We start from the raw sequence: 19,455 nt of genomic DNA, 5'->3' as shown, positions 1-19,455 counted from the left end.
AAACAGCTAGATGCAACTGAAGTCTGATGCTTATTTTGGCCTAGATAAATCCTGCTGAGAAATGCAGTGAGTTGATTTAAAAATAACACATCTGCACACATTCACTGCATCACACCTCTTGCACTGCTAGTGTTGCAAGAAGCTATTCGTTCGCAGCAAGAATAGAATTAATTCTGAGGATGTAAGTAGCTGGCCATGTGCTTCTGCATTAGCAAAGCCTGTTCAGGCTGGGTGTTACTAGTGGAGGTTTCTGCTGCTTTTCTGGCTGGTCAAGGTTGGCCAGGGTCTGAACAGACTTTTGGAAGGCATGGGTGGAAGGAGAGAACCTAAAGATAAGATGTTACTACAACTCAGAAAAATCATTGCCTCAAAAATCAGTGCCTTGGTGTAGGGGAGGGGACTCCAAATTTGTTGCTGTAGGAGCACACTTACAGCTTTGACCCATACCCATTCTCAGGATGAGTGGTCATCATGCGGCTTTGGGCTGGCCACCATGGCACGCTGCCACCTCCCAGCCAGCCAGAGGCTGTGGCAGGGAGCAGAAGTGACAGAAACTAGTTACAAGAATGCCACTGAATGTTAAATCCCCTGATTTTAAAATAAATAAGGCAAGACCAAATTGAACAGGGAAACTTAATCTGTGGTTGTAGACCTGCGAGAGTGTCTGGCCATTGTGCTGACCTGCATCATGCAGTTAGAGCATACCTGATGCCTGTCCAGCAGCTGGCTGCTTTCAAGCTTGCTTAAACAGAAATATATTCCTGGCACAATGGAAAACACAGAGCAGTATCCCCTTTGCTTCAAAAATTTGTTTAAAAGAGACCTTAATGGCTGAATCTGATACTCTTCCAAGTAACTCAAGTCACGAACTATTCAAAATAACTGCAATGGAGATTACTCTCGGATGCCAGCTTAAATTTCCCCTTTCCAAGAAGTGCCTCTGACTCTCTGCTGTAAAGCAGAAATACAATCGCTGTAGGAGTAGATGCTGGAATACTGTCAAGGTATTAAAATGGCAGGTTCATTGCCATGTGAAAACAAGCCATTTACCTGGTAACAAGTGCTGGTCAAAAGCAGGACTATTAAATATGTACTGCAAATAAGACTTAATAGTTCTCATTTAAACGCAGTGTTCTTCAGGCTGGATCTGATTGTTACAATTTGGATGTTGTTTCATGATTTTCCTTTTTTTGGGATGTGTGGCAGAACAGTGGAAAATCATTTGTGGGTAATGTGAGAGGAAACATGGCCATGGTTGCTACTGTGCCCTTTTGTAGCTGCTTACACAGGGTTTATGTTAAAGCAGTGACAGCCGAGTCGCTGGCTGGGGCAGAAGATGGTGCCTTTGGCTCTGCATAAAGGAGTATGAGGATAAAAGTATGGGTTAAGGAATTGCTTTCTTCAAACTTAGCTTTTTTCCACTCTGTTCTTGTCCAGCCTCTGTGATTGCAGAGGAGAAGGAAGGCTGGTGGCCGGCTGTCACGTGCCACTGTGCTGACCAACACTATGAATGTCCCTTGTTGTACATCTGCTCCCAAAACCATGTGTGTGGGTCCCTGGGACCGGCATTTTGGTGCCGTGCTTCCCAAGCACCTCATGGGCAGCTTGCCTGGGAAAACTGTCCTCTGAACGCTTTCTGTAATGAAAATTGCCTTGTAGGTCCTGGAATTGCACCCACTGTGAAGACTGGCGAGGAGGTTGGTTTTGTGGTAGACGCCAAATCAGCAGGGAAGGGAAAAGTGACGTGCACCGTCCTGACGCCAGATGGGACAGAAGCTGAAGCAGATGTTGTTGAAAATGAGGATGGGACTTACGATATCTTCTACACCGCCGCCAAACCAGGAACCTATGTGATTTATGTCCGCTTTGGTGGGGTGGACATTCCCAACAGTCCTTTCACCGTCATGGTAAGCCAGCTCTGCTCTGAAAATACCTCCTACTCGGATTCCTGCTGCCACGTTTTATTTAGTGATGGGTTAACTCTGTGTGTAAATGTTTGTTTAGGCATTTATGACACTAGCAGGAGCTAATGAATTCTTGTTACTTGCAGAGCTTGTTTTGAGCAGGCAATGCAGTTAAGTGAAGAGGGATAGAAGCCATCAGAGGATGAAGACTTGGCTTCTCTGAACAAATTCATTTTTCATTTCCTGACCATGTAGTTCTTTTTCTAAATGATGTAAGGGTGGTTGTAATCGGCTTCTACGGCTAATTACTTCAGCCGTTGTCAGATACGGTGCTCTGACTTGTCTGTCTCACCCTTTATAACGTTGACCCCAAAATAAGGAACAGTGTGCTGACAGATCCCAGGGAAGCAGGCTGTTAGCTCACACTTAAAAATTATTTGCAAGTGCTAGTTAAACTGTTACAGCCAAATCCCCCTCCTTCTAATTATGTTCCTTCTAACACGCAGTACTTCAGCATGTTTGGGTTTGAAAAGCAGACAAAACCCCAGCCTCTCTGAGGGAGCAGACTACGTGCCTCTCAGGGCTCACAGAAGCCCTCCACGTGAAGAACAGCTCTCAGTGCTGGCAAAACAAGCCTTGGTCTTGTAATCTCAGCTGAGGTGGCTCCGGTGCGTTTCGATCGTGAAACCACACGGCCATAGTTGTGCCGGGTCTGGCTGGAGCCCGCGGGCGAGTCCTTGGGGCCAGGCATGCCGGCTCTTCCTACCTGCCGCCCTGGCAGATCGCTGCCCGTGTCTCTGAAGATTTCCATGAGAAAAATGACTCCCTTGGTCGCAATTCAAAGCTCACCGCAGGAAATGCCTCTCGAGGTCAGGGAGCCCGCTCCCAGCCAGCCAAAATTCCCACTTCCTAGCTGACTGATACAGTACGTGTTTGACTTGGGTGTCTCAGCTGGGGACAGAGAGCAGTGAAAGAGCAGTATTTCTGTTTTGCGTTGGTTTTCTTAGAGGAGTCTTTCCATGCGTAAGTTCCCAGCAGGTTATTTTGTTAGGGTGGTTTGCAGTGGTGTAAACGGGCAGGAGGAGCTGGGTGCGTGGGTGCCAGCCCCAGCCACTCTTGTTGGGTTAAGTGGGGGAGATGGGAATTTGCAAGTCATCCTCTTGGCATGCCTGGTGGGAAGGGAGGCTGCGCCCGGGGAAAACACATTCCGTGTCTTGACGACGCTATCCCAGCCATGAATCAGAAGAATAGCTTTGCAGCTACGACTGGACGTGGGCTGGGTCGTTCACCCAAGTGTATGAGCCGGGAGCAGCCTTCCCACAACGGCAGGCTCCCCTGCCTCCCAGCTCACACGCTGTGCTGCGCGGTGCTTGGGGACTTGCATCTTAGGTTTAAATCTTTCGCTTCCTGCCCTGCAACCGTCCCATAAAAAAGCAACTCTGAAATTCAATTCCATCAGTGTTTAGGCACTGCTTTCCAGATTCCCTCCCAAGCTCCCAACAATGGCACGTACCAGCTTTGTCCCTTTGCTGTGCTGCTGGTGGCTTCCCCCAGTGCCCAATGCCTGCGGATACGGGCAGTTTCCCAGCTCCCCGGCTGGATCCAGGTCCTTGCGATGGCGAGAGGACTGGGAGGGCTGCGTGGTGGGCGGAAGGTGTTGAGGAGCTGGAAGGAGCTGTGCGTTCTGTACTGTGAAAGGTGGGAATGTCTCCGTGCCAGAATAACACCTAACCTGCCTTTACCCCTGCCCAGGCTGTAGATGCAGATGATGCCACCGTGCGGTCGCAGGAGCCAGTGGGCGCCTCTCCCCCCGGATTCCGCCCTTGGGTACACAATTTTTACATTTTTCAGCTGTTTTTCCCCCATCTGTGTTTCATTTCAGATGACAGCCTGCTTCTTGGGACTGCTTGAATTGCTCTGATCATTGTGTTCATTCTTTGTTTGATCAGTTGTTCTTGGGATCCAGACCTTGTTTTTTCTTTGCTGCTTGAAGGGAGTCTCCAAATAAACTCTCATTTAAACACGAAGAGGATCATTATACCTACAGCTTCTACTTCTGCAATGTCTACTGTTGGCAAAAGCAACCTGAGTGCATCGCTTTGTTTTCCCAGTAAAATAGCACAGTGTCTTGAGTCCAGAGTCGCATTGTGAAACTTGTTTCTTTTGTCCATTTTATGTTGCAATCACTCTGCCCCACTCAAAAATCACTTTCTCTTCCAGGCCTTAAGCAACTAAATCCTTTCAGATGGAGTCACTTTGGGTCTTGTGTGCGCTACGTTGTCTTCCATCCCTTTGTGTTCCATTTTTATCTCTTAACTTTTTTCCAGCATGTCTTCCATTCGCACCGTGTTTGATTCGCTCTGCCTCTGCGGTGTGGTGGTCTTATGAAGGAGAGCTTGGCTGGACGCTGCTCTGAGTGAGCCCAGTCCTGTGGCTGGCTGCGATAATCACCGCACGCGCTCTCCTGCTTGTGCTTACAGCGGAGTTGCTCAGTGCTCATTTGGGTCTACCATCCTTTTTGAAGTGTCCCATCCTTTTGCTTCCTTTAGGTCACAGAAGAAGCTTATGTTCCTGTTGGTGACATGAACGGCATGGGATTCAGGCCCTTTGATATGGTTATCCCTTTTGCCGTAAGGAAAGGAGAAATAACAGGTACTTGGAGTACGCATAGCCTCTTGGGGAGGTTTTGCTTTTTGTTAGCATGTTTATCCATTTGCAGCTAACAGTCTGGGTGGTCTAGACCACAGCGTGTGGGGGAGGACTGTATCCTGCCAGCAGCTTAGTTGTTTAATTTCACATCAAGTGGCACCCGCTGAGGGTGAGTAGGATATGCCCCACTGATGGTTTGAGTTAAATGAGGGCATTCTTGGTGCTGCTGTGGTCCTCAGTGCTAAACTGTGGGCTACTGCACTGTAGGACCTCTTGCTGCCTTTTCCCCTCTGGAGCAGCTACATGCATCCTTGATAAGCTCCGTTATTTGTCTTGTGCAGATGCTGCAAAAGTCTAATCCTGCATTCCTGTCACATACCTTCTCCAAAGCAGGTGACCCCTCTTCCACAGGTCTGGCAGCTGAGAGCATCACCCCAGTAACACCCCGGTTGCACTAAGCTCCTGCACACACCGGCTGTGTCCCCTCCTGCCCTCTAGCTCGGCAATCCCACCCCAAGCCCTGGTCTCTCCCTGCTGAAGGGTCAATTGACCTTTCCTTTTCAAAAGAGCCGCAGGAGAGGGAGCGTCTTGTGACAAGGTAGATCGGTGCCTTTCCTGGGGCTTGCCGTGGAAATTTCAGTGGCTGAAGCAAACAGCCCTGCCTGTAGAGTTTGTAAGGTCACAGGACTGTTTGCCAGATGTCTACCGCTGTGTTGTATTCATGTAGCTTAAGTAGAAAACATGTCTGGTTAGTGTTCCCATTAGTCTCCTATTTGTGCCTGTGGGTAAGGAATTTAACAATTTAAAATGCTTGTTTAAAATGGCTAGACAATCTTCGTGGGTGGGAGAGGGGAAGCAGGCAGCTTCTCCTTCTGTAACTCCCACGGTGGATTTTTGTAGGTGAAGTACACATGCCCTCTGGAAAGACGGATACGCCTGATATTGTGGATAACAAAGACGGCACAGTAACAGTGAGATATGCTCCTACTGAGGTCGGGCTGCATGAAATGCACATAAAATATATGGGAAAGCACATCCCAGGTGAGTCTGACAAAGCAGGTGACTCAAATCCAAGTGCAGTGTCTTGCTGATGCATCTGCTCCCTGTTAGGGTTTCTATAGCTTAGCTGTATATGCTGCAGTAAGAACTGCCCAGGACATCTTATCATTCAGCAGCAGTTCATCTGCAAGCAGTCCAGAGAGAAACTAAAGCAAAGGAGTAAGCGCTGGCACATGTGAGCTTCCATTGTGGTTTAATAGTACCAGCCAGGCTTAAAATGGATTTTGGTTTTGGAAACTAGCTTTTGTGGCATTTTATTATGAAGAACAAACGTACAATTTTCAAACTACTGTTTTTTTCAGGTTGAAATTTACTGCCGCGGTGCTCAACAAAACCAGTGGTTACAGTATATGTTTACCCTTAAAACTGCATTGGCATAAAATCTCCAATCTATGGGGAGGACTAAGTGGCTGAAACACTATAGTTACTCTTTCCATTTCATTGCAGTAAAATAAAACGGACATGTACACTATGCTGTAATCTTTCTTTCTTCCTGGCTGCTTCTTAACAAACAGAAACCACCGCCTTTCATTCCTGTTCTCTTCTTTGTCCTTACTTCACCAGCTCCCCAGCTGAAGTTCTGCCTCGCCTGGAGGCTGGGGCTGCCCCGCCGTTCTCTGAGCGTGCCGACTGCGTGGGGCTGGGGCAAAAAGGGGCAGATCTGCAGAAGGATGTGTAGACATGAGACAAAAATACCTTCAGCACTGCCTGAACTGGGCTGCTTGTTCTGTTGGCGTACAGAAACGCAGGATAACTTTGACTGAAGCAGGGAGCACGATAATGTGATGCGTGGTGCTTCTTCAGTATCTTCAGCACTTTGTATGGATATAGCACCTCCATTAAGTGCCAAACCGTTGGAGGTATTGGATCAGTAAGACCATTACCCTGTGCCTGGACAGAAGGATGATGTGCCGAAATGTTTCCTTCTTGAAGGCTATCATGAATCAAACTTGCTACTGTCTCAGCAGCAAAAGCTAGCTTTGGACTTAAGAGCTATCTGCCTTTTTTTGAAACCATTATTGGCTGTTGGTGACTGTACTTTTTGTTCTTGTGCACCAGCTTAGCTAATCTGAGGCTGGCAAATGTGTTTTTGGATACCCTTCAAATTTGCTAGTTCAGGTTCATTGAGTCAGACAATGTGCTGTGCTAGTTCCTAATTCTGAGCTACCAAAATTCAGGATCTGTGCCTGAACTGAAAGCCTGCTTCTGAGTCATGTTCTGATTTAATGTGCTAAAAATAAAACTTGTAACGAGTAAGACCCTTTACAACATCATTGAAGCTTATCTCTGGTAATTTGAGTAACACTTACTTTGTCATGACTGAATGAGGAACAAATTGTTGAGAATTATCTTTTGAAGATGAAAGGGGAGGCTTACTCAGTTTTTTTTAAGTGCATTACAGTCACATAAAGGTTCTTCAAATATCAAGTAGTGAGAGTGGCATTTAAGAACGTGGGTATCAGTGAGCATAAGAATAAGGTCCTGTTATGTCAGAGCAGCTTGATATCTGTTTCGTTCTTGTAGTCCAGGCCACTCATCCTTAAAAATGCTTCTTTTGTTTTGTTTTTTTCCTTTAGAGAGCCCTCTGCAGTTCTATGTGAATTATCCAAACAGTGGCAGTGTGTCTGCTTATGGGCCTGGCCTCATTTATGGGGTTGCCAATAAACCAGCAACTTTCACCATTGTCACAGAAGATGCAGGAGAGGGTAAGTCTGTTCTTCAAACCCATCGTACCCCAAACTAGAAACTTCTTGGAAGTGTAACACATGTCAGCATTACTTTGCATTCATCTGTCCAGCTATGAATCTCTGGTGTGATACAAATGACTTGTGCAAATATCAGGCTGTATCTTGCGGTAAAAACTGGTTTACTACCTCTTCCCAAGAGCAGTAGAAGTACCCTGTGGCACAGGGTGCAAATGATTCATTTAATTAAAAAAAAAATGAAGGCAGCTTAGATCTAGTGGGTGATGACTGGATGTGGAATCACTGTTAAGTAAATCTTACGGACTGAATAGAGTTGGGGTCGTAGAGGATTGGCCTGAGCTCTTTTTGCTGCTGTCCTTTGAAAACATGCATCTAAGCTGCATTTTCAGTATCAAGTACTGGATCTTCCTTTTTGGACCAAGTCTTTGGGCTTGATGTGCTCAAAGATTTACGGAAGTGCTGTTCTTGTTTCCTAGGTGGGCTGGACTTGGCTATTGAAGGACCTTCAAAAGCAGAGATCAGCTGCATTGATAACAAAGACGGGACGTGCACAGTCACGTACCTGCCTACTCTACCTGGGAACTACAGCATCCTGGTCAAGTACAATGACAAGCACATCCCAGGCAGTCCGTTCACGGCCAAGATCACAGGTAGAAAGTTTAGAGTTCTGGAAGCACTTCATAAATTAACCTCTGATACCAGGGGGACCTGGTTTGTGGCAGGAACATGAAGTCCTTTGACTTGTTCTGCACTTAACCTTGTAATATTTTCTGACTTGTTTCTCTTTATATATTCAGATGATAACAGAAGACGGTCCCAGGTTAAGCTTGGTTCTGCTGCTGACTTTTTGTTGGACATCAATGAGACTGATCTCAGTCTCCTAACAGCCAGCATTAAAGCCCCATCAGGTCGTGATGAGCCTTGTCTTCTGAAGAGGCTACCCAATAACCATATTGGTAAGCTCTGGCAGTCCTGATCTGAGAGAGTAGTGTATAGTAGCCTCTATGTCAGTTTGCTCTGCTGTGTAAAATGACTGACTTCTGCTTCTTCCCAGAAGAGCGTTGTCAAACCAAGTGGTTGATATTGTTTGGTACAGTTGGCCAAAGACAGAAGAGTATGAAGAATGGCCTCTTGTGTTAGCTTGCATGTGACATGCCAGGTTGTGATTGAAGTGATTTTTGTCAGCATATGTGAATGGGCCTGTGGCCCATTTGAGAGCAACACTTCAACATGTGTAAAGAGAGTGCTCTTTCAGTATTTAATTTCTTGGTGTGATTAAGGCATTTAAATCAAGTATAACCTGCATAAAAATTAAGTAAGTTTGTCACATTTCTCTGCTTTGTAGGCATCTCATTCATTCCACGGGAAGTAGGAGAACATCTGGTTAGCATCAAGAAAAACGGGAGTCACGTACCAAACAGCCCTGTAACAATCATGGTGGTCCAGTCTGAGATAGGAGATGCCAGACGAGCAAGAGTTTTTGGACGTGGCTTGGTAGAAGGACGAACCTTTGAAATGTGTGACTTCATTGTAGATACAAGAGATGCAGGTTAGTTCCATCGCAAAGGGGCTGAGAGATATGTATCCTCTCTAAATGGGAGCATTGTCTCCCTCAGTGTGTGACCACCAGGTCACAAGCTGCAAAGCAGCAGATGCAAGTAGTGTGTTAAGCATGCATGGTCATTGTTGTCAGTTATTAACTATAGACAATGCTATTAACTTCTAAAATGCTTTGCATTGTCTTTGGCTGATGTCTTCCATTACAGCCAACAGGGACTGTCACTGAGGCACTGATGAAGCTTTTCTTTCATTTGATGGTGCTGGTTCTAGTATCGTTGTGTACAGCAAGAAGGAAATGAAGAAGATATTTCCTGTTGGTTTAATGTGGAGCCTTGGCCTCAGTCTTTGAAGCTAACTTTTCAACATTAATGAAATAAAAGGGATATGGTCAGCGCATTTTAGGAGCTGAATGCATGCTGTGCCTTGAATATCTGACAGATTAGGACAACAAAAATGTCATTCAGGCGTCATGCAACTCCCATGTGCCCATTATGATACAAACCTACCAGCTAGCTACTGCTATGGGTTTGGACTATTTTATGTCAAATGTATAACAGCACTATGGAAATCTGAGGCTAACTTAGCTGTATTGTAGGTTATGGTGGCATCTCACTGGCAGTTGAAGGACCTAGCAAGGTAGATATCCAAACTGAAGACCTAGAAGATGGAACTTGCAAAGTGTCCTATTTTCCAACTGTACCTGGTGTGTACATTGTGTCCACTAAATTTGCAGATGAACATATTCCAGGTAAGCAGAAGTGTTTGGCAACTTTTTGGTTAGTACAACAAAAGTCTTACCAGCGCACTGGAGCTGTGGGTGGGCTGTGTGATCTGACTCGGACTATAAATCCCAAAGATTCAAGGAGGTCCTACCAGTACCCTCCACAAGCAGCAAGCATCCAAAACTGTTTTGGTTACATGGGTGTATTCCACTTGGACCTGACTGTTAGCTGGCTCTAAAACTTCTCCTATGATCCACTACAAGTCAGTGGAAGCTTTCACTCATCCCCTCGATGCAGTGTGTAATGAGCAGAGGAGGAATGACTTACTGTGGTACTTACAGGCAGCCCATTTACTGTGAAGATAAGTGGTGAAGGAAGAGTTAAGGAGAGCATCACACGAACAAGACGGGCTCCCTCTGTTGCAACAGTAGGAAGCATATGTGATCTGAACCTAAAGATTCCAGGTGAGCAACATCCTTATACCCATAACCATAACTTGCACTGAAATAGCGTGCGTGTACCTGAAGCAGTGGAAATAGGAACTTCAGTGTTGTTAAGACATCCTCATATTAAGATAGTTTAGGAAAGAAACACTGGTAGTGGGGTCTCTTTGCAAGGTTAACAATAAGCCGTGATCAAAATATTGAGAAATAAATAGTAGGGAGGCCTTAATCTATTCTGTGTACAGCAGGCTGGAGAATGGGCTGCACAGCTCACCCTGTCTCCAGGGTTTTAAGATCATCATGTTGGCTGTTAAGTGTTTGTAAATGTGAATCACATAGGCCAGTCTTGGCTGGCTGCACTTACCCAGCCTTTTCATCTGTCTCCATAGCACCTGGTAAGCTGTAACTGGCCGGGCTTGCTGCTCAGCACCACGCATCTAGCTGAGCATACAGACTGGTACCTACATGCCTCTTCTGTCATTTGTGCTGTGCAATCACTTGAGCTCAGGTCCTGCTTCCAAAAACAAAATACCAAAACCCTTTGTCACTTTCTAATCTGCATTTTTTATTCTTTTCTTGTTAGAAATTGATTGTGGGGATATGACAGCCCAGGTAACTAGTCCCTCTGGAAGAAACTTTGATGCCGAAATTGTAGAAGCTGACAAAAACACCTATTGTGTCCGCTTTGTGCCACAAGAAATGGGGGTCCACACCGTGGATGTCAAATACAGAGGGCAGCCGGTGCCGGGCAGCCCATTCCAGTTCACCGTGGGGCCGCTGGGCGAGGGAGGAGCCCATAAAGTGAGAGCTGGAGGCCCAGGGCTGGAGCGTGGAGAGACGGGAGTCCCAGGTGAGTCCTCTGCTCTCGCCAGGCTCCAGTGCCTGCGGTGTGCCAGTGTGCAGCGCAGTGCTTTGGTTTCTGTTGGCCTCTCCTCTGAGAGCTTGAGCAGAGCTTGGGGTAACACCGTAGGGTCACCCCAAGCCAGGGGTGGTTGGTGGAGAAACACGGAGAAATAATATTGCTGCGTCATGCAGATGGAGAAGTCTGGAAATCCACGGTTTGGAAAGTGACTGCTCTCTTGGGATGAGCTTGAAGTTGTAAGGTGTGTTATACAGGGCTGATAGACCTAATTCAAGGCTAATAGAAGCCTCCTGGAGAAACTGCTAAGTGTTATCACCCAGGGTGGTGGGACAAGGTACCGTTCCTCATACACGTAAGTATGGGATGCTGCACGGTCTGTTAGGGAGAAGCTGCCAACCCAGCAGCAGCAAACTTACTCTTGCATGTGCTCTTGTGTGCTTCAACAGCCGAGTTCAGTATATGGACACGGGAAGCTGGAGCTGGAGGACTTTCTATTGCTGTAGAAGGCCCAAGTAAAGCAGAAATCGCCTTTGAAGACCATAAAGATGGATCTTGTGGTGTATCATACATAGTTCAAGAGCCAGGTACCTACCAAGACCAAATCACACTGAAATGACACTGAATGCTACTCTGAAATAAACTAAGGACACTCACTGCTTCTTTTCTCTCTGCAGGCAACTATGAGGTGTCCATAAAGTTCAATGACGAGCACATTCCTGAAAGCCCCTACCTGGTTCCCGTCATCGCCCCCTCCGATGATGCTCGCAGGCTCACTGTCACTAGCCTTCAGGTGAGACATAAGGAAACATCTCCACAACTTGCCACACAGACTGATTTCGTCCTTGTTCTCCGAGACCAAAATGGTTGTCCTTTCTTCTCAGTAATAGCCTTGCCTTGGTTGGTGCTTGTTTTCAAGCTCAGCTTGCAGCCAGAAAGAGGTTTTTGGCAGCTGGCCCCTTGGAACTTGGGCGGGTAGAGCTGGCCCAGCTCTGGCTAGCCAGAATTTGAAGGCAGAAGGTTCAACTGAGCGTATTACAGGTGGTAACACTTGGGAATTAAGAATAACAGGCTCTTTACCCCATTAGCTAGGGGAAGGCCAAGGAGAACTGAAACATGAACGTGAACTAGCAGGGATCATGCTGGTCCTGAGTTAGTCGGTTGGCACGTGGACTGAAGAGCTGGGTTTCCACAGGTGAGGCAGCGTAGGGCTGCGTGGTTGGGACGTTGCTGTAGCCTTGCTGGAGCTTTTGTGTGGGCAGATGGAGGGGGCCCTGCCGTGAGGTCAGAGTGCAGGTTTGCTCTGGCTGACGTCACGAAACCACACAGTCGCAGCTCAGATGACTCATGAACAGTAGCGAATCTCAGAGTGAGTCACAGCTTTGTAGTTGGTCTGGGCACATCTGTTAACCTCACCATATCATTTTTGTATGTGTGTGGTTACGTGAATTAAAATAAAACTAACATTAAAGGCCTGACTTAAATCTCCAAAGCCAGAAACTTGGATGTGAGACTGAGAATCTGTGTCTAAATATACTGTACCTCAGTCCTCATCAAGCGGTGATAAGCAATTAGTACTTCAGTTGAGGCTTTTTTTGGATACGTCCCAGCTGTGGTCCCCAGGAGTTTGCCTAGGCTGCAGGACTCCTTCGCCTTGGCTGTGTAAATGAATCATGACAGCCTGATCTGATAGTATCTCTTCAAACCAGGAGTTACAAGGGCGTTAATTAGTCGCTGTGGTATTGATGTTTGCCTTGTGTTTCATTTAAAGACTCTTTGACAGGAATACTGACTTCAGTTAAGTCCTGGAGAGGCAGATAAAGCTGAGTATTTGGTAACGGAGCGCAGTGTGAGGCATCAGCCTCCGCTAAACCTGGATCAGAGACTTGCTTTATACATTGTACCTCAGTTCTACTCAGTTGCATTTATTTCCCTCTTCAGGATTTAGTTGAAAACAAAATCAGGTAAAGTACCTTCAGCATAAAATATTACTGCTGCATAGCTGCATGGGCTGCTCTGGTTAAGGACTGTTGCAGCACGGATGCTGAGCTGCCTCGCCTTCCACTGATGGCCTGACAGCACGGCAACATCTGGTTTCATGTTTTAAATTACTTTCTCATGTTAAGATGTCTTGTGGTGGCGTTCTAAATGCAGCCTCTTGTGGCAAATATAAACATGCATATTACTCTTTCAGACAACTGGATTACCAGAGGCTTCTCCCCTGAATGAATCTGGAATGAATGAACTGGCTCAAAATGGAGCTATAGCTTAAACATCCTTTAAATCAAGTGCCTGAATACTGGGGGGCTGACCTCAATGATAACGGGTGACTAGTCTCGTAAACCTTCCTCTGCCTGATTTGGCAGTCATCTGGCTTCCAGAAACAGTTATGTTAATATGTTAACAAATATGTTACTATGGGAGAAATCAGTCTAGCCAATGTGGGTGACTCCTATATCAGCCACCCCCAAGAGGGAGAGAGCTTTTGATTTGAGAGTTAATGCAATTCACAACTTTACGCCTTTTGTTGAAATCTAAAAAAAAAAAAAAAAAAAAAAAAAATTGTGCTAAGTGGTTATTTCCCTGCCACAAATCTTGCTCTCTCTGAAACAAGAAGTTTAAATTTGATGATCTGACTGTTGCATTCTCAGGAGTCTGGATTAAAAGTTAATCAGCCAGCATCCTTTGCTATAAGGCTGAATGGGGCGAAGGGCAAGATCGATGCTAAAGTCCACAGCCCCTCCGGAGCTGTAGAAGAGTGCCACGTGTCTGAGCTGGAGCCAGGTGAGCACGGCTTTACGTTGGTCAAAACAAACTGGGTGACCTCCAAAGCATGCTTGCTGCCCCATAGCGCAAGGGGGTTTAGTCCCTTTGGCTTGCGAGCAGCGTACCCAAGGGACGAGCACCTCGCCTGGAGAATGACTTCTTAATGTCACGAGTTGTTCGGTCAGGGTTATGTCCATGCTTTTCCTAGATAGCCCATGAAATGACTGAGCCCTAACTTGTGTAAGATACAGATGTTTAAGTCTTGGCTTGCCAGTGAAGGTACAGTGATATTAGTCATGAAAGAAATACGATGTGGTTGTTGAATTTAGCCAGGGAAGAAGTTTATTTTTCAAAGGTGTGCTTCCATCTTTGACTAATAGTTTATTTTTAACTCACACTCATTCCTTCATACAAAACGTCAAGGAAGCTGAATATAAGCAAACACTACAGAAAGCTCAACACCTGTTTCAGCAATGAGCTTTTCTTTTTCACTTGAAGTCTGAATGAGTTATGGTCTGTACCATGGACAGACAGCAGCTGTCCGGCTGGGGAAGACCAGTCCCTTCTCTGGGTTAACACACAATCAAAAATGTTAAATATCAGCAAATTGCTAAATGGCTTTATTAAATAAAGGTGCGGTATCTGTGGTGTCAGAGCAGCACACTCAGCCCACTGGTAAGATTTGGCTTGCTCTTACCAGCTGCTTTTCTTCTCTGCACTGCTCTGTTGACCGCTGACAGGTTGGGCTGTGATTAAGCTGTCATGTTTAGTGCATGTGTGAGGCAAATAGCCCTAAAATTCACCCTGCAGACTAGATGACAGCTGAGATCACATCCTAGTAGACAAGGTGACAATGCAGCCCGTGACACCTCCTGTGATAAATACAGTGTTTTCCTACTTAAATATGCTTAGCAGCTTGTGTAGCTGAGTTTGCATAAGCTGGGACCAAAATATGTCGAAGCGTTACAGAAACCTTGCTTGGGTTGCTAACCAGCCCTGCGCTGGGCTTAATTGCTGTTTTATTGTTATCTCTGATATATCAGAAAAGCCACTTCTCTCTTGCAGATAAGTATGCCGTTCGGTTTATCCCCCATGAAAATGGGATCCACTCAATTGACGTGAAGTTCAACGGAAGCCACGTCGTGGGCAGCCCTTTCAAAGTGCGTGTTGGCGAGCCCGGGCAGGCGGGCAATCCCGCGCTCGTCACTGCGTACGGATCTGGCCTGGAGAGCGGTACCACGGGTAACCCTTCTTTTACAGCACTGATACAGCCCTGTTTGCACTTTGGCTTTCTGAGAGAAACAGAAGCTGTTCCTAGGCATATTTTTACATGACTTACCCTGCTAAGGCAGCTGAACTAACCCCCATACTCTGCCGACCTGGGCGTATGCTAATTTTGCTTTTTTGCATGCTCCTCAAGTCTTATAACCATCAATTAGCGAGTCTGCAGGCTACACTGAGCCTTAATGAACCTAAAACCTCTGTAAACCAGCAACTGCAGCACAAGTTCACTTGAACTGGTTAGCAGCTGGGCTACGACTCCGCCAGTTAGCTTAGCTCCACGTCGGTGGTCCCTCAGAGCTCCGAAGATGCTCTGGCTCCCTTCGGCGTGTGAGCACGATGTCTGCAAAAGCTGGAGGCTTTTGTGAATGCAGATACTGAGTTGGCTGTCTAATTGAAGGAGTCTTGTTTAACTTGCCTACCCCTGTTAATTAAATGGGTATGAGGGTGTACCCAGTTACCTTTTCTTCAGTGCTTGCACCTCTGAGTAATTTCAAGTTAAATGCAATATGATGCATAAACTCTAGGGAGTATAGTGGATTGTTCTGTTTGTAGTGCGCTGTATGTGCTTCAGATGTAGTGTGAACACTGACTCTTCTTGGAAATCTGACACCTAGTTATCTGCTGTGGCTGCCCCATCTGATAGTTCTCAACTCAAGAATGTAGGGTTTAGGGTTTTGGTTTTTTGGTTGGGGTTTTTTTTTTTTCATTTATATGATTTATGGTCTTAGTAAGAAAGTATGAAAACATTCCAGGATATGCACTTCAATTTATTTAATTGTGTGCTTTCTTGGGCCACACACACAGATGAATAGCAGAGTAAAACCAATTTAGGTTTTTTTCCTTTTGATATGCAAGGTGATAGCTAGTTCCTTACCCTATCTACTGCTGTCTTTTGTGGATTCCATTTCGTACCTTTTTTCTCCACGGAAAAAAAAATAACAGCAGTTATTCAGTCAAAGCTACTGCTGTTCTGCAGAAACCAAGCAGTTGATTTTGGAAACGTGTATATACTATGTAAAATAAAGATATTATAGCCTGTGCTGCTTTAATAGGTGGAAACAAAAGCACTCATTAATACTAGCCACTGATGCATCAGGGACAGGGGAATTTTTCTCCATCTATAAAGGTGCTTGGGGTTGTTTTTAATCTAAATAGACTGTTTAACTTCAGCAAAGTTACTCTGTGCCCCCTTGTTGAATCCTGGCCGCTGCCAAAAGTGCAGTGCCCTGGGAGCTGCTGAGCAGCGTTTCTGAACAATGATCTAGTGTAGAGGTTTCAATAGCCGGTGGCTGAGCACCTGAAATGTCCCCCCGGGAGCGGTGCGCGTCTGCAGCCTCCAACAATGCGAGCCTTCATTTGGGGCATAGGGAAAAAGCAGCGACGTCGGAGCAAGAAGTCTTCGGTGAGAAGCTGTGAAGCTTGCTGGCTTTGGAAAGTAATTTTCCTCTGGTTGAGCAGTGCACGTTGCAAGCTGACTGCCATACCTCCCAGGCAGGCGGTGCCAGTGAGATTTACTGCTAAAGAACTGGAAGATGGTACAATGCTCTGTGGAAGCCGGGTTCTTCCAGCATTGCGACACAGCAGCCTCTTGTGTGGAGAGGCTAGAAACTTCTCCCTAGTTTGTCACCACCCTTGCATGCTTCAGTCGCAGCTGTAGTAAACTTTCCCATAACTGTCCTGGTTTTGACTGAGCTCGAGCGCTTTATGCCTCCTCAGCAGTGTCTGATAGAACAGCCCAAAGATCATAAATATTTGAAGCCAGAGTTTGACAGTAAATGATTTGGGGCTGAAAGCCTTGCTTAATTTTTTTCTTGTGTTGCTGGCATTGTGTCATTGGCTTAGTATTAGCAGCAGTAATTCAGCTGTGTTAACCAGATGCTGTAATTAAACAAGCTTTTGTTCCACAAACTGCTTGGAGTGCTGTTGCCGAGCAGTTCAAACAGCCATCCCCTCCAGGAGATCTCCTGCCCCTCGTCTCTCTTGCTTTTTTGTGGGCTCTTCGCTGCTGATTTACGGTCCAGGCAGCGAGACGGTCCCGAGCTTTCCCGACCTTAGCCGTGCAGGAGGCTGTGTTGGCAGGGGCTCCGACGCCCAGTAGAAAGGCTCTTGTTCTGAGAGCTGTCTCTCCAAGCCAGTCTTTTGATGCCAAGATCCTTCCGTCTTGGTCCTGAAGGGCTCTCTTGACCCCTTTTCCCACCTGCCCCGCATCACGCAGTGTGAGGGGAGGAGGGAGCTGGGGTGCCGGCAGGGAGACGGCCAGGCTGCAGAGCCCCCGGTCGAGGATGCTGGCGGGAGGCACGCTGTCCCTCCCTGCCTGCAGCCTTGTCTCGCACCGAATTACCTGTTCCGATTTAATAACAGGCTGCTTTTGTAACATCGGGCGTGAGGAAGAGTGTGTCTTACTATGCTCCGTCTTTCTAGGATTGCAGTCGGAGTTTTTCATTAACACAACCAAGGCTGGTCCAGGTACCCTCTCTGTTACAATTGAAGGGCCGTCAAAGGTGAAAATGGACTGCCAGGAAACTCCAGAAGGTTACAAAGTCATGTACACACCCATGGCTCCAGGAAACTATTTAATTGGAGTTAAATATGGTGGACCTAACCACATAGTGGGCAGCCCCTTCAAGGCAAAGGTTACAGGTAAAAAGCTAACCAGTATTTACTGTGTGCCTGAAGTAGTTTGTGTCATTCAGCAAGTATGTCCCTCCGAGATAGTGTGGCATTCAGGTCTAGAGGCCCAAAAACATGAGAAGCGAAACGTTTCTCCCCATCACCTCCAAAGCCTAGGTGAGGGATCTCAGGAGAGGCTACAGGAGCATTAGTCACAGAGCTTGCCAGCTTGGCTCGGTGGAGGGCCGTAATCAGCTTCGGGGAGAATATCAAATCCTGACCTAGTGCTAGGGCATTGCACTGGCAGTGGGAAATACGACTTATTTACCCACTTCCCCCCCAAAGCCTGAAACCTGGTTGCTTGTAGCGTACTCGATGCCCCTTTTGGACTCATTTTGGTGCAGTTGCCACCTAACCAAAGGTCAGTAATGTCTGGGAGGGTTTCAGATGATATGAGGAAGGCTGGATTAGGAAGCTTACGAAGCTCTTTCTCTTTTCGGTGCTGTGTTTAAGCACAGACTGGAGTTCATCTCTACTGCTTTCCCTGAGCTAGTGAACCCTCTCCTGGTGCCTGTGGCGTGGTGGTGTTTTTGGGAGCGGAGGCAGGGACTGCGCTCCCCCGGGCTGGGACATGCTCTGCTTTCAAAATGGGTTATTGCAAAATTGCACCTGCTTTTCTGCCAACTCGAATCGTTTTTGGCATTTGGTGATTGGAGCACAATTAACTCTTCTTAAGCAGCCAGCTTTGCTTAATGAATCCTGAAGTTCCTGTGGTCCTTTAACCACTCAAGGGCTCTGGGATGGGATTGTTGCCAGTGTTGCTGGAAGATGTCAGCTTAAAAAACCAAGTAGGAAATTGCTCCTCTCTAAAAATGCATTTTGGATGCAGAATGCATGCTAGTCACTATGAGGGTTTCAAAACCTCCTTGTAAATGCCTTTCAGATGGGGTGAATCTGAATGTCAGAAATCTTTTCTGTTTCCAGGACAGCGACTGGTTAGCCCAGGCAGTGCCAACGAAACTTCTTCCATCCTGGTAGAGTCGGTGACAAGGTCGTCGACTGAGACTTGCTATAGCGCCATTCCCAAATCCACCTCGGATGCTAGCAAAGTAGTTTCCCGGGGAGCAGGACTCTCAAAGGCTTTTGTGGGTCAGAAAAGCTCCTTCTCCGTGGACTGCAGCAAAGCAGGTACGGGTACAGGAACCAGTGGGATGTCAGTGTGGTTTAACTGGATGTTTTTTGCCCTAAACCGACTTGCAAATTCAGAGCTTGAGGTGATGATCTGGTTTGAAAGAAAAACTCTAAATGCTACATGGTGCTCACCAAATCAGTCCTAACGCAGAGGCTGTAAAGATGCCGGTTCCTCTCCAAATGGCTTTATCTGAGCCAGGTGCACCTGAAAGAAACCACAGGGTTATGGCATGAGAACAAACAGGTTGCTGAACTTAAGCAACCTTCATGGTGCATAATAGCATGTAATGCAAGGTGTTCCTGTAAGCCTCGAGCACTGATCATCGTCATCTGGGAGCTTTGCGGTGGTGGGTGGATTACAGGCCAGCCGTGTTCACTGGTCTCTGCTGTTAACTTCTAATGAAGTACTTGAAAGGTAGTGCCTGTTCACTTTCACGAGCAGTGTTAATATCTCCTGTGCTCTAGTTAGATAGTGGTAGCCTGTCAGGTCTGGCAAAAGGCGCAAACAGGCCCTTGCTTCTATGAGGTTGAAGGCTTTTTTAAATAAAATTCCCTCTTATACCAAATTAGCTTAGCCATACCTCAGACTACCACTCTGAATTAAAATAACAAAATCCTTGTGTTATGGAGCTAATATATTATGGTACAACCATGCTTGCTTGTTTAAGCTTAGGAATGCTAACAGTCTGTTATTCTGCTGTA

General features: G+C 46.4%; 1 protein-coding gene across 3 annotated transcripts in view; it reads left to right on the top strand.

Annotated features, from left to right (window-relative positions):
• The window catches only part of FLNB (filamin B), a 73,993-nt gene that overhangs the window by 52,719 nt on the left and 1,819 nt on the right, over window positions 1–19,455 (top strand). Inside the window, exons 29-45 of one of the 3 annotated variants that reach the window (XM_069812219.1) lie at window positions 1,660–1,907; window positions 3,657–3,731; window positions 4,454–4,556; window positions 5,454–5,594; window positions 7,190–7,318; window positions 7,795–7,968; window positions 8,116–8,274; window positions 8,664–8,867; window positions 9,474–9,626; window positions 9,942–10,064; window positions 10,627–10,893; window positions 11,352–11,489; window positions 11,580–11,695; window positions 13,554–13,686; window positions 14,734–14,910; window positions 17,374–17,592; window positions 18,547–18,750. In XM_069812219.1, coding sequence (XP_069668320.1) covers window positions 1,660–1,907; window positions 3,657–3,731; window positions 4,454–4,556; window positions 5,454–5,594; window positions 7,190–7,318; window positions 7,795–7,968; window positions 8,116–8,274; window positions 8,664–8,867; window positions 9,474–9,626; window positions 9,942–10,064; window positions 10,627–10,893; window positions 11,352–11,489; window positions 11,580–11,695; window positions 13,554–13,686; window positions 14,734–14,910; window positions 17,374–17,592; window positions 18,547–18,750 — 2,763 coding nt within the window. The remainder of the gene's footprint in view (window positions 1–1,659; window positions 1,908–3,656; window positions 3,732–4,453; window positions 4,557–5,453; window positions 5,595–7,189; window positions 7,319–7,794; window positions 7,969–8,115; window positions 8,275–8,663; window positions 8,868–9,473; window positions 9,627–9,941; window positions 10,065–10,626; window positions 10,894–11,351; window positions 11,490–11,579; window positions 11,696–13,553; window positions 13,687–14,733; window positions 14,911–17,373; window positions 17,593–18,546; window positions 18,751–19,455) is intronic. The other 2 variants (XM_069812216.1, XM_069812218.1) reach the window with 2 other exon arrangements.

The sequence above is a fragment of the Haliaeetus albicilla genome, chromosome 24, assembly GCF_947461875.1.
Source record: "Haliaeetus albicilla chromosome 24, bHalAlb1.1, whole genome shotgun sequence".
NCBI classification, from domain to species: domain Eukaryota; kingdom Metazoa; phylum Chordata; class Aves; order Accipitriformes; family Accipitridae; genus Haliaeetus; species Haliaeetus albicilla.
This window is presented reverse-complemented; position numbering and strand designations above follow the sequence as displayed.